The 15,461-nt window shown below is 35.5% G+C and overlaps 1 protein-coding gene across 3 annotated transcripts; it reads left to right on the top strand.

The window, feature by feature from the left end:
• Positions 1-6,612: 6,612 nt before the first annotated feature.
• LOC125247097 (chymotrypsinogen A-like) lies at positions 6,613-12,606 on the top strand. Of its 3 annotated transcripts, none has more exons than XM_048158290.1 (7): positions 6,613-6,821; positions 7,586-7,606; positions 7,860-8,132; positions 9,267-9,432; positions 10,272-10,540; positions 10,648-10,676; positions 11,542-12,606. In XM_048158290.1, the coding sequence occupies exons 1-7, from the start codon at positions 6,767-6,769 to the stop codon at positions 11,860-11,862; spliced, it is 1,134 nt and encodes a 377-aa protein (XP_048014247.1). In that variant the 5' UTR covers positions 6,613-6,766; the 3' UTR covers positions 11,863-12,606. The 3 variants fall into 3 exon arrangements, with proteins under 3 accessions (XP_048014247.1, XP_048014237.1, XP_048014255.1); XM_048158280.1 differs by having other exon boundaries at positions 6,621-6,821; positions 10,648-10,796; XM_048158298.1 differs by having other exon boundaries at positions 6,628-6,821; positions 7,775-8,132; positions 10,648-10,796.
• The last annotated feature ends 2,855 nt before the right edge of the window (positions 12,607-15,461 follow it).

Raw genomic sequence — 15,461 nt, 5'->3', positions numbered from 1 at the left:
TGTCTATTACCTGATTTCTGATGAGTTTTGTACATTTGTTGTCTTAATGAGGTATTTGTATGTTACGATGATGAAGGCGTAGACGTTGATTTCTTCTGCAGAGGCGGCATTTAACATATGACATGGATATGCACATTCCAAGATCAGTCAAATACATAAATGTTTTTCAGTGTGTATAATGGTCTTATTGTGCATTATTTATGATGTGTCTTGAAGTAAACAGAGTATTGTCCCTGGTGTCAATAAAAGCTTTTATTGGACTAACAAGGTAGTTTTCACTTCTGAAACTTACAGGATATTCTTATAGTACAATGACCTCTTATATATCAAAAGCTCAAGGAAAAGTTGATTTCTCAATTCATGACCCTTTAATAGACTTCAGACTTGACACAAAAGAGTCATGAATATTTTAATTCTAGCTCTACTTTTTATCAATCTTTTCGTAGTAGATGCAGCTTTTCTCTTTCCTAATGTGTGTCCATGAGAGAGAGATAGAAAGAGATGTTAATCCATTTATTACTTAAAGCTCATATTTTAACGTATTGGCAATCGGCATGCATACAATTTTTCTATTGACTTAAACATTCTGAGGTTTGATATTTTCTGATAATGAATGTCTTCAATAACATCCGCGCTGTATAACAAACTATGAGGAATCTGGTGCCAGAACAGAGGATAGTTTGTGACGTGTTGTTGATAACAACAGAAAGGTAAATATTTTCCTTCTCTTTGTATTTTTATATAATCATCTGTTATCAAAACAAATAGTTATTATTATTACTCTTTTTATTATTAATCTTTTTTTTCCTACATCTGTCTTGGATTTGACCTTGTTTGGAGATAGTGAGCTTCCATGACATATTCATATTGGGAATTGTATTTCTGACATTGTGTTGTAACCATCTAAACCAGCTGAGAAACACAACAGATATCCAATATAATATATTGTGTGTGAGTATCTTTTCAACTCTTTTAACATTTTTTTTTTAATTTGAGAAAACAAACAATAAATAAATAAATGCATTTTTCTTTTTTTAAAGTTAGAAGCCCCCTGTGATGAGGTTCGTATAAAGGAAGGAAGAAGACAAGGGTCGGCTGACTGCTGACGGTGGTGTTTATTGTATCTTCAAAATACAAACACAAAGGCACGTGCATCAGCACAACAACTTAAACAATGTCACAACAAAACTTTCACTCCATGAGCAGCTTGTGAGTGTCAGGGTCCACCGGTCAGCAGTCCTTCTCTCTCTCACTCGCTCCCATTTCTCCTGCCGTTATATACTCTCTCCATGCCAATTACTGAAACAAGAAACAGGTGTTTGTCATTTGCATTTAACCCACTCATTCACCGTTCGTCTCCTGCCTCTCTCTCCCGCTGCGGACTTCGCTGAACCATGCCCCCCTTGCCACACCCCCGTTATTAAAACTGTTAAAAAAAAAGAAAAAGAAATCACCCATGTTCACTTAACTGTGATCTTGCGATCAAAGAAAACCGACTAATAAATCTATCTTTGAAAGTCAGGCATATGGCAACATAAAAAGCTATGCATTGAGCTAATGGTTTATGAAATGCAATCAATGAACGCATTTCTATAATCACTGAACTTCAAAAAAAAAAAAAAAGAAAATACTTATTATAAAGACCAGATGTGATTGCCTTGCTTATGAGAGAGTTGGTGGTTTACCTTGACAGAGAAAAAACCTGCATGTACTTTCATAATTCTAACCTGCTTACTGTTTGTAGGCACCTATATATGGTCAAAATATGAGAAAAACAGTATGTACACTATTCATGCTACAATCATTCATCTTTAAGTGTTAACAGGTTTCTGTGTCTGCGGGGGTGCAGGGCCGTCTAAACAGTGTGAAGTTATGTGTACATGTGTAGATATGATCCTTTGAGAATAACACAAGAATGAAATAGGAATTAGGAAGTGGATGTTTACTGACAGACACACAACAGGTAAATCTAGACACCTTTATACAATAACAGCGGTTTCCAGTAAGTCACAGTACAAGGTTGACCTATACCGAAATAAAACATCAAAACAGGAAAACACAGATTGTCTGATTTAATCATATTATTTGTCTCTTCTTAACTTGATTTCTTTTCTTTTAATGACTGTAAATATAAAATGTGCAGTGTAGGAGATTAAATGGTAACACTTTACAATACGGTCCATTTGTTAAACATTAGTTAATGGATTAACTAACATGAACTAACAATGAGCAATACATTTGTTACTGTATTTACTAATCTTCGTTAGTGTTAGTTAATGAGAATACAGTTGTTCATTCTTTGTTCATGTTAGTTCACAGTGCATTAACTAATGTTAACAAGCTTTTAATAATGTATTAGTAAATGTTGAAATTAACATTAACAAAGATTAATAAATGCTGTATAAGTGCAGTTCATTATTAGTTCATGTTAACTAGTTAACTAATGTTAACTAATGAACCGTATTGTAAAGTGTTACCGGCACTTGAAAAAGTTTTTTGGTGTGCTTTGCATAGGACCGAATGCATGGGGAGAGTATAAAATGTTGAAATGGAGTATTATTTTACAGGTATGTGTTTGGTTACAATGGGTTAGCACAGAAAAAAACGAAACTGGAAGTACGTTCAAGGCGATATTTTGTGTTTATAAAGCATAAACGGTTGTATTTTTTTCAAAAATGACCGATCGTTTCGCTAGATAAGACTCTTATTCCTCGTCTGGTATCGTTTAAAGCCCTTTAAAGCTGCACTAAAACTGTAATTTTGACCTTCAACCGTTTGGAGGCCATTGAAGTCCACTATAAGGAGAATAATCCTGGGGTGGGGGACATGGGGGTGAGTAAATTATCAGGAAAAGTTTATTTAGAAGTGGACTAATCCTTTAATTCAATGAGGTTGGAAACTGGATGAACTTAAGATCTGTGATAGTGAGCAGTGATAAGCACAAATCAAAACTGTCAAACTAAATTCTTTAAATGTAAAACAAAGGAGATGCAGATAAGTGATAACTGGAACGTGGAAACACTGTGCTCATGTGCTCATTCACGTCAGATGATGTACAGTCAATGGAATGTGCTGCTGCTCCTCTCAGCCAATCACTGAACAGAGTAGAAGCAGAGAGATGTGCGACTGCAGCGGGAAAGCAAAACCTCGTGCTCGCACTGTACTGCCGACTTTTGGCAACTGATGTTTGTCCAAAAACTCCCTAGATTTGTCGCTAGTCGGCTTTTGAAAAGTCGGGGGGTCTGAAAATTTGCTAAATCTAGCGACAAAATCACTAAGTTGGCAACACTGTTTCAGAGCCAGCCACTATCAAAATAATCTGGCCGTGTGCACGGGCCAGATATTATTGCTGGCGGGCCAGTTTTGGTTCATTAGATGTTGAACAAAATTATAAAGTTTTAAACATTGTATGGCTGGATATTTATATCAAGTTAAGGTTAAGTTGGTTTAAATATGTTTTAACAAATCAAAGTTTTTCTGTTATAGTACAAATTAGATTGCCTTTCTCCTTAGGCATTTTAACTTGTGGTGTACCTCAGGGTTCTATTTTGGCACCCACCTTTTTCTCTCTATATGTACTTCCTCTGGGATCCAATTTTAGGAAACATTTTCTTCCATTGTTATGCCAATGATATACGTGTGGAATCTGTCTGGTATTTGACAACTGCTTGAAATTTGACAAACAAATCAAATGTTGGTTCTAGTTTTTCATTCTCTTTCTAAAATTAAATCTTTCCTTTCAGAGGGCTCTTTAGAGATTGCAATCCATGCCCTCATTAAGTCTCGGCTGGACTACTGCAACTCCCTCTATTACTGCATCTCAAAGACCCAAATTTCTTAACTACAAGTAGTCCAAAATTCTGCAGCTAGATTTCTGAAGGGACGTAAAGACATTTGATCATGTTACGCCCCTACTGAGATCGCTACACTGGTTGCCTACCCCCATAATTGAGTATAATATCTTACTACTTATGTCTAAATCTTTAAATAATCTAGCTCCTTCTTATCTGACTAACCTACTTCACCCCTACACTCCTGTGAGAGGACAAAAATCGGATGGCAAATTCCTCCTTACGATCCCCAGCTTTTGAAGTGGTTGGCCCACGCTTTGGAACAATCTTCCTAATTTTATTAGAATGGCTTCCACTTCTTGAGTTCAAATCTTGCCTTAAAACTCATCTTTTCTCTTTGGCTTTTAGTATGTAATGTTTTTAAATATGCTCTAGAAATAAACAGAAGAAGTAATGTTCAGTTATGTTGGAAATTTAAAGGAGTTTCTGTAATGTTTTTGAATGTTGTGGTTACCATTATGCAGAAGAATGGCACCTGTGTTTAGGCTGTGAGCCTCATATACACATGTATATAGGACGGAATTCCTGCTCTCAATGCTCTCAATTTTGAGTGAGTACCTTATTATTAATAAGGTAAATTAAGTCAATAAATGTGTTCACCTTAAGTATTTTTTTATAAATGTAATGTTAAATTATTAAGTAAACTGCACATATACAGTAAATATTATGTAACAGTGACAAATTCAAATGATTTGTATTTACACAAATTTTGTCAGCTTTACTTGAAGTTATTTTGTTTGTACAACTAAATTGTTATTTGTACAAATTACTCAGCATAGTTGTGTGTATAGTCAACCCACTTGAGACTGCTTTTTTAAAGGTGCCCTCGAATGAAAATTTGAATTTACATTGGCATAGTTAAATAACAAGAGTTCAGTACATGGAAATGACATACAGTGAGTCTCAAACTCCATTGTTTCCTCCTCCTTATATAAATCTGATTTGTTTAAAAGACCTCCGAAGAACAGGCGAATCTCAACATAACACCGACTGTTACGTAACAGTCAGGGTGTACGCCCCAATATTTGCATATGCCAGCCCACGTTCCCAACATTATGAAAGGCATTAGACAAGGGCAGCCAGTAACGTCTGGATCTGCACAGGTGAATCAACAGACTAGGTAAGCAAGAACAACAGCGAAAATGGCAGATGGAGCAATAATAACTGACATGTCACATATCATGATATTTTTAGTAATATTTGTAAATTGTCTTTCTAAATGTTTTGTTAGCATGTTGCTAATGTACTGTTAAATGTGGTTAAAGTTACGATCGTTTCTTACTGTATTCACGGAGACAAGAGCCGTCATTATTTTCATTTTTAAACACTTGCAGTCTGTATAATTCATAAACACAACTTCATTCTTTATAAATCTCTCCAACAGTGTAGCATTAGCCTGTTAGCCACGGAGCACTATCAAACTCATTCAGAATCAATGCAAACAATATAACAGTATACAATACTCACATAATCCGACGCATGCATGCCGCATGCATGACGAACACTTTGTAAAGATCCATTTGAGGGTTATATTAGCTGTGTAAACTTTGTTTATGCACTGTTCAAGGCAAGCGCAAGCTACGTGGGCGTGGAGCACGAGAATTAAAGGGCCAGTAGCCCTGAATCGGCTCATTTATAATGATGCCCCAAAATAGGCAGTTAAAAAAATGAATTAAAAAAAATCTATGGGGTATTTTGAGCTGAAACTTCACAGACACATTCCAGGGACACCTTAAACTTATATTACATCTTTTTAAAAAAAAGTTCTAGGGCACCTTTAAGCAAATACAACAATTCAACAATTGAGTGTAAAATGTGACTTATTGCAAACTGCTGCTTCTGTAAAAGGTCGTCTGGTTTTACCTGTCATGTGACTGTGGAGAAACCAGCGATCATACACTTCTTGTAAAAATTCCAGTTTCATACTTCAAATTTTTTTCAGAGGGTCATAATGTTTCATTTGCAGTATGACTGATGGCTCTGCATACCTCCAGCCCTGAAATCCTGATAACAAAAGAATATTTAAAGATGATTGATGGTTCACCTTTTAAAAGCATGAATAGTGTTGACAGTTCATATGTGTTTTTCTCATATTTTGGCCACACAGCATATAGGTGCCTAGAATTATGAAAGTACATGCAGGCCGTTTCTCTGTTATAAAGTAATCAAATATCTTCACAAACAGGGCGATAGCATCTGGTCTTGGGTCTTTAGAATAAATATTGTATTTCTTTTAAGGTTCAGTGGTTATGGAAATTTGCTCATTTCAACAAACTATTGACTCAGTGGAGTACAGGTTATCTGAATATACCTGGATAAAATGTTGAACTCATGACATATGCTTAAAGATAGATATCATATTAGTCAGTGTTGGTTCATCACAATATCCCAATGAAGTGAACACAGGTGAATTTTAAACAGTTTCACTACTTCAAGCATTTTACAGATCTCAAGTTACACAGACAAACACGACCAAATGTAACATTGACAGACATTTTGATATATTTAATCCACAATCTCCCGCTATATATTAATAAATGTGTATGTCTGTGAATGTATGATTTGGTAGGAGCTTCATCACTTCAATCATCCAGTAAAAGAGTATTTTTCATGTAAGAAGAATGATGGATTGGAGATGCTTTCTGCAAGCTATTTTTTTTCAAAGGCCTTAAAAAAATTGGTGGGGATGAAATAATTTTTAGCAAAAAGTGGTGGGGACACGTTCCACCCACATCCACAAAACGCATGAAAAGCTGAGAAGAAGTATTTTTCTGGAAAACATCTGAGACCGAGATGAACGTAGCAGTGGGGTGGGGCAGAAAACTCTTGATAAAAGCAGTCGCACTTGCTTTACATCTCAGCAGAAACCTGACAGTCGAGGAAACAGCAGTCAGATCACAGACCAGAACAGAATTATGAAGTTTAACACCGCTTTAAGAGTTGCCGGTTTCATCCTTATCTACACAGCAGGTATCTTACAAAATGTCTATATTATGACATAATTAGATGTAAATTTAGTAATGTTTGTTTCAGTTGTATAAAAACTGACAAGCATTTTAATTTCCCATGATTATACAAACCTTTGGATCTGAAGACTTATGGATGAATGCTTCAAATTGGTTCTGTAGATAAGCACAAATTCTGCATTTGAATACATTTCTTTACAAATGCATAATTTCTGTATTTTAATGGATAATTTTAATTCATGTTTATTCCAGGATGCAGTTCAAGTTTGGTTGAGTGAAAGTTCAGAGTCTGAACGAGTGGTGACTTTGAAGAAGCTGAAAGATAGTTTTGATTCGTTAAAGATTTTGGTCACCACAGAAATTCCACACTTATATTTCTTTTATTTATAGATTTGGTGACTACTTGCATATTGTTTGAAAATGCATACAAAGACAGATGACCCTCATTAAATACAGATTATTTAAGTATATAGCTTATTATTATAAATATAGCTACACTTTGGGGTTTGGGTCATCCATACATTCTCCAAAGTTTTTTTTCTTAGGTTAGTTACTTAATTTCATATGACTATAAAATCATTTAAAAGGTATTTTGACTAAAATCCATAAACAGCATTATTCAGGAGAAAGACTGTATGTTGTTTTCATGTCAATATGTGCCAGCGCTGATGTAACTGGCGAGCCAGTAATCATGGTCTACACAAACCAGTTCATCAGCTCTCTTCATTCTCTGTCCTCTACTTATTTTGTCTTTGTCTAAACACACAGGTTCACTCAGCCAGTTAGATGGTAAGTTGTCTTATCTTGTTTCACACATTGTAACATTTTATAATAACAATAATCAGTTACAAGTCACTTATAAATTATTAGTTAATGATGAACTAATCATTTAAAGACATCTTAAATGATGTCTTAAAAGTGATATACTAACATTTTATGAATGCTTTATTAATTCAGCTATAAGACAATTATTAGTTATCCATCCCATCCATCCATCCATCTGAGACGCCCAGACTACCCTCTCCCCTGACACTTCCCTCAGCTCTTCTGGGGGAATTCCGAGGCGTGTCTTCCCCGGGGCCTCCTGCCCGGAACACCAGGGAGTCGTCCAGGAGGCATCCGGAACAGATGCCCGAGCCACCTCAGCTGACTCCTCTCAATGTGGAGGAGCAGCGGCTCTACTCTGAGCTCCTCCCGAGTGACCGAGCTCCTCACCCTATCTCTAAGGGAGCGCCCAGCCACCCAGCGGAGGAAGCTCATTTCGACCGACTGTATCCGGGATCTTGTTCTTTCAGTCATGACCCAAAGCTCATAGGTGAGAGTAGGAACGTAGATTGACCGGTAAATCGAGAGCTTCGCCTCACGGCTCAGCTCCTTCTTCACCACGACAGACCGGTACAACGACTGCATTACTGCAGAAGCCGCACCGATCCGCCTGTCAATCTCCCGCTCCCTCACTCGTGAACAAGACTCCAAGATACTTAAACTCCTCCACTTGAGGCAGGACTACTCCACCAACCTAATTATTAGTTGATGATGAACTAATAATTTACAAAACATGACTATACATTCATAAATGAGTATCAGTGGTATGCTAATGTGTTGTAAGTTGTCTTAAAATGTGTACCTCATGAAATAAACATACACACACACACATATATATATATATATATATATATATATATATATATATATATATATATATATATATATATATATACTTGAAGAGTTTGGTTCCAAAACGTAATAAACGCCATTTTAAAAAAAGTTGAGTTTCCGCCAAATCAGTATTGTATTGGCTTTGAAAAGTCATTTATTAATTTTGCTCTTTAATTGGTAATGACAAACAGAGACATAATTAATTTATAACATTAACAAGATGACTTGTTGAATTCATTTTGGGAGCGACGGCTGAATATTTTTAGTAAAATGCCTGTATATAAGATTTGTAATGACAAAGTTCAGAGGCTGTCATATATGTGCATCAACTTACTTTGCTCTGTATTTTCAATATGACAAATACATTTTATATTGATGGATTTATTGCATTTTGGGGAAAAAATAATACGTTTTTATAACAAACCTTTTAAAATCAAAATGTAGATTTGAATTTTTTGAATGTTTTTATAACCAAAAGATGCTATGTGAAAGTTTGAAACAGAAAATAGTGGTTTTCATCTTGCCACATTCTTGGTAAAGAAACATTTAAAACAAACAAACAAACAAACAAACAACAACAACAAAAAACAACACCTTTTTACTCAAATTAATCAAAATGGAGTTATTGCGTTTTGGAACCAAACTCTTCATATATACGTGTATTCTGTCACTCCCCAACCCTGCTTATAAATGATTGTTATTATAAAGTGTTACCCAAACAGAATGCTTCTTCAATGTCGGGGAGGCATTTTAACAAGGAAACCTCATATCTTCTTTCTCTCATCATCAGTTTGTGGTCGAGCCCCTCTCAGCAACAGGATTGTTGGAGGAGAGGATGCGACAGCAGGGTCTTGGCCGTGGCAAGTCAGCATTCATGTCTACGGCACAAGACATAACTGTGGCGGGACTCTGATCAATAAAGACTGGGTTTTATCTGCAGCTCACTGCTTCCAGGAGTATGAAGCAAAATAATGCTCAAGATAGATTTGAAGAGTTTGGTTCCAAAACGCAATAACTCCATTTTGATAAATTTTGAGTAAAAAGGTGTTTTCTTTACCAAGAAAGCCGCAAGATAAAAAACACTATTTTCCGTTTCAAACTTTCACATAGCATCTTTTGGTTATAAAACATTAAAAATTCAAATCTACATTTTGATTTTAAAAAGTTTATTATAAAAAAATATTATTTTTCTTTCCCCAAATTGCAATAAATCCATCAATATAAAAGTTATTTTTCAAATTGAAAATACACTACAAAGTTGATTCACATATATGACAGAGTCTAAAGTTTGCCAATATTTATCTTATATACAGGCATTTTTACTAAAAAATACATTCAGTCGTCGCTCCCAAAATGACTTCAACGGGTCATCTTGTTAATGTTATTAATTATTTGTCATTAACGGTTAAAGAGTATCTGGTGCCACCGCACAGTTAAATAAACATTTGCAGAGTACATTGGTATTAAAAATGGCTTTTTAAAAAAGCCTTCAATGTTTACAGTGGGTGGAATAGTGCGCTGTGATTGGTTGAGCGGATATATCGTGTTCTGCAGAGAAAGGAGACAGGCGTTTGTCGCGTTTTGGAAAGAAACAGAGAAAACCTGACAGAATAATACGACGGATATCGAATTTTTCACAAAATTAATGAATGACTTTTCAATACCGACCAGATACAATACTGATTTTGGCGGAAATTCTATTTTTTTGAAAATGGCATTTATCGTGTTTTCAAACCAAATTCTTCATTTGTAGACTGATAATACTGAGATTAAAGCAGAATTTCTCTATTTACAGTATTGATGTGTCTAAGGTTGTGATGTACTTCGGGCGTCTGAACCAATCCGGCTCAAACCCTAATGAGACGTCCAGGACAGCGAGTCGAATCATCACCCATCCTAACTATGACAGTTCTGCTATTAACAACGACATAGCACTGGTCCAGCTCAACTCTTCTGTGACCTTCTCTAAATACATTAAGCCAGTCTGTCTGGCAGCGGCTGGTAGTGTATTTGATGCAGGTACAGAGAGCTGGGTCACTGGATGGGGCAAGCTACACTCTGGAGGTGAGTGAACATCAACCAACCAAATATGAACAATACTGAAAACCTCAACAGTTTACCTAGAAATGTTTGTTAAAGCCATAAAATGTGTCCTCTAATCTGTTTGACAGACACCCAGCTTCCTAATACACTGCAGCAGGTGATGATGCCCATTGTGAGCAACAGTGACTGTAAGAGGGTTTATTTCGGGGTCAACAGAATCACAAACTATATGATTTGTGCTGGATTTTTAAATCAGCAAGAGAAAAGTATGTGTTCGGTAAGCTACCAGTCATTAATTTGAACCCTTTTTAATCCAAAGCAATTTCCACAATACAACTCACCTGCAAACTTTACACTGCCAACCTGTAGTTGCTTCATTAAGACCAGTTTTTACTCCACTGATCAAAAACTCATACACAATGACTGTTTTTTACTTCACATGATCTGCAGAGGAAAGAACAGAGATACAGCACATTATATAATAAATTAAAATAAGACACAAAGGTAAAAAGATGCCTACACTTTCTTCCACTATAGAAAACTCTGTAGAGAAAATAAAACCAAAATGTCACCAGGGGGCGATCAAAACATCTTAGCTTTATTTTCCAGGAAGTGTGTCTCAAACTTGGCTTTTTCCAAAGTTAAATGCTGCATTTATGCCACCTCGTATTTACTGGAATCTTGCAATGTCAACACGTGACGTTAAATGAATCTACACAGCGGTATGCACCTAAACATTTGTCAAGTCTTGGGGTGCTTTTCATTTCTAGTTTTTGAATCCTTGTGTCCTTTACCTGCTTCCTATCCTCACGTCTCAGCTCCACCCTGATTGGGATGCAAGGGAAGGATACAAAGGAAAGAAAACTGAGTGCTCCCACTTTAAACAGTTAAAAAAAGCATACTGGCCTCAGGATAAAAATGCTTTAGTGGACACATGGCTAGCATACTTTTACTATTATGTCTATAACCGTTGTTAACTCCATATTGTCAGAGATATAAATGCTGAATGTTTTTCAATACAGGGAGACTCTGGAGGTCCAATGCTCAGTAGGAACGGTTCCCTGTGGATTCAGTCCGGAATTTCGAGTTTTACTACACAAAGATGTGAGGACCGCAGATTTCCTAGTGTGTTCGCCAGAGTTTCTCAGTACCATGACTGGATCAAGTCCTACATGGGAAAAAACAAACCCGGATTTGTTAAATTCATTCAAACATCCAACTCCAACTTTGGAAGCATATCCAACCCACTCTTACTTACCCTTCCTCTCATCTTCACTGTCATTTCTTTCACCTTCTTGCTCTCCTTTGTAATTTTCAAACGATTGGTCAAACGAGACCACTGATATGTTTCTATCACACTTATCTAAAGATGTCTTTTTGATGTGTTTGAAAGAAAGTCTATGGAAGTTGTTGCTAGGGTGCTCTACATGGTTGCTAGGATGTGGCTTGATAGCTTCACAATGATCCTGAGAGACAGACCCATAAAGACTCATTAAACAGCTGAGCCAAGCAATGAACAACGACTCAGCCAGCAGAGAAGTGGAGACTAACTCAACCAGCAGTGTTGCAAGAGTCAGCAGGATAGACCGCAGACTAACAACAGTCAGCCGAGAGAAGCGAGACTCACACACAAACAGTGACGAGGAGTCCAAGGGCCGAACCATAATCCAACAGGCACAGCAAAGACTCACAGCTGCTGAGATGAAGAGTGACAAAGTTACCAGAGAATCCCAGTGCTTGGAAAATGGGATATAATCTCCACAGGCCAAGTGGCATTGCAAAGACAAAAGCAAAGCAAGAGAATCAAACAAATGAAGAAGATCGGTCAGTTGCTGATCTTGTGTTTTGAAGCAAAAAGCATCTGGTTCTGATTTATGGCCAGTTAAGCCCAAAACAAATTAATTTAACAAGATTTAGATATAGCATTTCTGTATTCATGCAGAAGATTTTGTTTTATTCAGTACTCTCTGCTGCTAGATGATTTTCTCCCAATAACAGGGTGTATGCGGTCATTTGAATGCTGAACTTCAAAAAGTTCTGGATCCCAGAGGAATAGTTGTTTGGAAATAAAAGGACAAATGCATGGAGTGGAAAGTGAGAAAAATTAATTCTAATGTAACACATGGCCATTTATTGTTATGTAACGTGACGGTGATGGTGAGAACATGACAAACAAATTATGACAAAGAGTTATCTTTGACAAAGACAAAAAGCTTGATCAAAGTAGTCAATGTCTGTTGCAGCATATTTTGAGTCTTGTGAAGCCATTTGATAGCTTTGTGCAAAGAACAGACTGAGACAGGCTGTGAATAGATGCAGTTCACATTCATTGCCCACATACAGGTTTCAGTCATATACCTCTTGGATGCATGCATGTGTCATTGAAAAACAACCTTGCTCTGACATGAGATATTATCAAGTGTTGCTTTTTATAAAACAATCTTAAAAAAAACATTTTTATCCATTTTATTGCATACAAATTTTTGATCCCTTCTCTGTGGACACACTGTTTTAGATGTAGTGAGAAGACAATAAGTGTTATACATTTGATATAATAATGATACAATTAAATTGAAGGGGATAATTGTGATAAATACTTTCTATTATTAATCCCTCATAACATTTAAAATATAAAATATTTTTATTTTTAAACCTAATAGCAGTTACAATTGCTGGATTACAATGTTTTGTCCCATCTCTCAAGAATCAGTGTATTACAAGGAGAGGTGACTTATGAGGACATTACCCATGTCTCCACTTTTCAAAAGGTTTATAGTTCATATAGAATGAGTTTTTGTCAGAAAAGTAAAAGTGTGCACAGTTTCCTGTGATGGGTAGTTTTAGGGGTATAGGGGTAGTGTAGGGGGAGAGAAAATACAGTTTGTACAGTAAAAAAAATCCCAGTAAAATTTATGGTAAAAAAAATGGCAGCTGTGGTTGCCAGAACTTTACCGTAAAAAATACAGTAGCAAAGTAAAAAAAAAAAAAAAATCAATACCAACCTAATGAAGTACTAATTTCTGTTTTGTACCTTTATAATACACTGACAGTCACCAAACACAGTGGTGATGAGAGTCACATGATGAATCAAAGTTCATCACAAGCAGATTTTCCACAAGCTGAGAAGGAAAACACTAACATATAGAAGGTGCACACAGTGTCATTCACACACACACTAAACACCATCATGGTAACATGCATGAAATTTTAAAAATGCAATAAACATTAATTTAACAACATTAGATGTAACATAAAACCATAATGTACATAACTGATTAGAAAAAATTAGAAAAACTAAGAAGAAACAGAGTTATTTCAACGAAACTATATCAAATGTGAAGTGTCACGCTGGGAATTGTGGGAATGTCAATTTACGTTTTTTCGCTGTAAATTTTACAATGAATTGTTATTTTTCACTTCCAAAAACTGTGAATTTAACAGTATTTTACCGTAAAATTACATTAAATGTACCGTTAGGTCTATTACAGTTATTCACCGTATATAGTACGGAAACTTTCTGTAAACCAATTAACAGTTTTTCACCGCAGCATTTTTACAGTCTTTTACTGTTAAAATCACGGTCATTTACGCCTGTGGAATGTCCCCACAATTCACAAAAACAAACATGTGTGTGCGCAGTTGCAAGACATTTTCTTTCAAGATGCATATATGATTTATAATGATTATAGTACACTGGAGAATATTAAGTATTATCTTAGTAGATATATTAGTAGATGCTTGCTAAAAATAATAATAATAATAATAATAATAATAATAATAATATAAACCGTAGGTTGAGTATAAAACATCTTGAGTGATGCTTACATTTTCACCAATCACATCATTTATATTTCTGTGACTGACAGACACATTCTTGCATAGATGAGATATCAATTTTTATGAGTAGAATAATTAATCCAAAAATAAACTGTCACCCTTCCCAAACCTGAATGACTGACTTTCTTCTGTGAAAGAGTAGATGTTTTGCATAATGCTGTTTTATGGAAAATGAAAATGTGAACAGGTGATGTAAAGATACAAAATGACAATCCACCATAAAGGCAAAGACGAATTACAGACCAGGGCTACACTGTAAAAAATGACCGTGATTTTAACAGTAAAAGACTGTAAAAATGCTGCGGTGAAAAACTGTTAATTGGTTTACAGAAAGTTTCCGTACTATATACGGTGAATAACTGTAATAGATCTAACGGTACATTTAATGTAATTTTACAGTAAAATACCGTTAAATTCACAGTTTTTGAAAGTGAAAAATAACAATTCATTGTAAAATTTACAGTGAAAAAACGTAAATTGACATTCCCACAATTCCCAGCGTGACACTTCACATTTGATATATTTTTGCTGAAATAACTCTGTTTCTTCTTAGTTTTTCTCATTTTTTTCTAATCAGTTATGTACATTAGGGTTTTATGTTACGTCTAATGTTGTTAAATTAATGTTTATTGCATTTTTTAAATTTCATGCATGTTACCATGATGGTGTTTAGTGTGTGTGTGAATGACACTGTGTGCACCTTCTATATATTAGTATTGTCCTTCTCAGCTTGTGATGAACTTTGATTCATCATGTGACTCTTATCACCACTGTGTTTGGTGACTGTCAGTGTATTTATAAAGATACAAAACAGATATTAGTACTTCATTAGGTTGGTAAATTAACATTATATCAGTTGATGAAATTACTGAAATCCAATGTTAAATATACATATTTAAAATGTAAAATTCACATGTAACTCCGTAAGTATGTTTACGGTTTGATGTCATTTTTACAGTATTGTTCTGGTAACCACAGCTGCCGGTATTTTTCCGTAGAAACAACGGGATTTTTTTTTACAGTGTACATTTGAAGTGTTCATTTTGCAAAAACAGATATCTCGTTTTTTATTAATTCTCACAAATCATGTGTTTTAATTTTTTTT

The sequence above is a fragment of the Megalobrama amblycephala genome, linkage group LG1 (assembly GCF_018812025.1).
Source record: "Megalobrama amblycephala isolate DHTTF-2021 linkage group LG1, ASM1881202v1, whole genome shotgun sequence".
NCBI classification, from domain to species: Eukaryota; Metazoa; Chordata; class Actinopteri; order Cypriniformes; family Xenocyprididae; genus Megalobrama; species Megalobrama amblycephala.
The sequence above is the reverse complement of the archived record's forward strand: the minus strand, read 5'-3'. Positions and strand labels throughout refer to the sequence as shown.

Excerpts from the sequence above, each read along its gene's own strand:
- LOC125247097 (XM_048158280.1), top strand. The coding sequence starts at position 6,767 with ATGAAGTTTAACACCGCTTTAAGAGTTGCCGGTTTCATCCTTATCTAC. Across the intron at positions 6,822-7,585 it reads CATCCTTATCTACACAGCAG|GTTCACTCAGCCAGTTAGAT; the intron begins GTATCTTACAAA and ends CTAAACACACAG. Across the intron at positions 8,133-9,266 it reads TCATGACCCAAAGCTCATAG|TTTGTGGTCGAGCCCCTCTC; the intron begins GTGAGAGTAGGA and ends TCTCATCATCAG.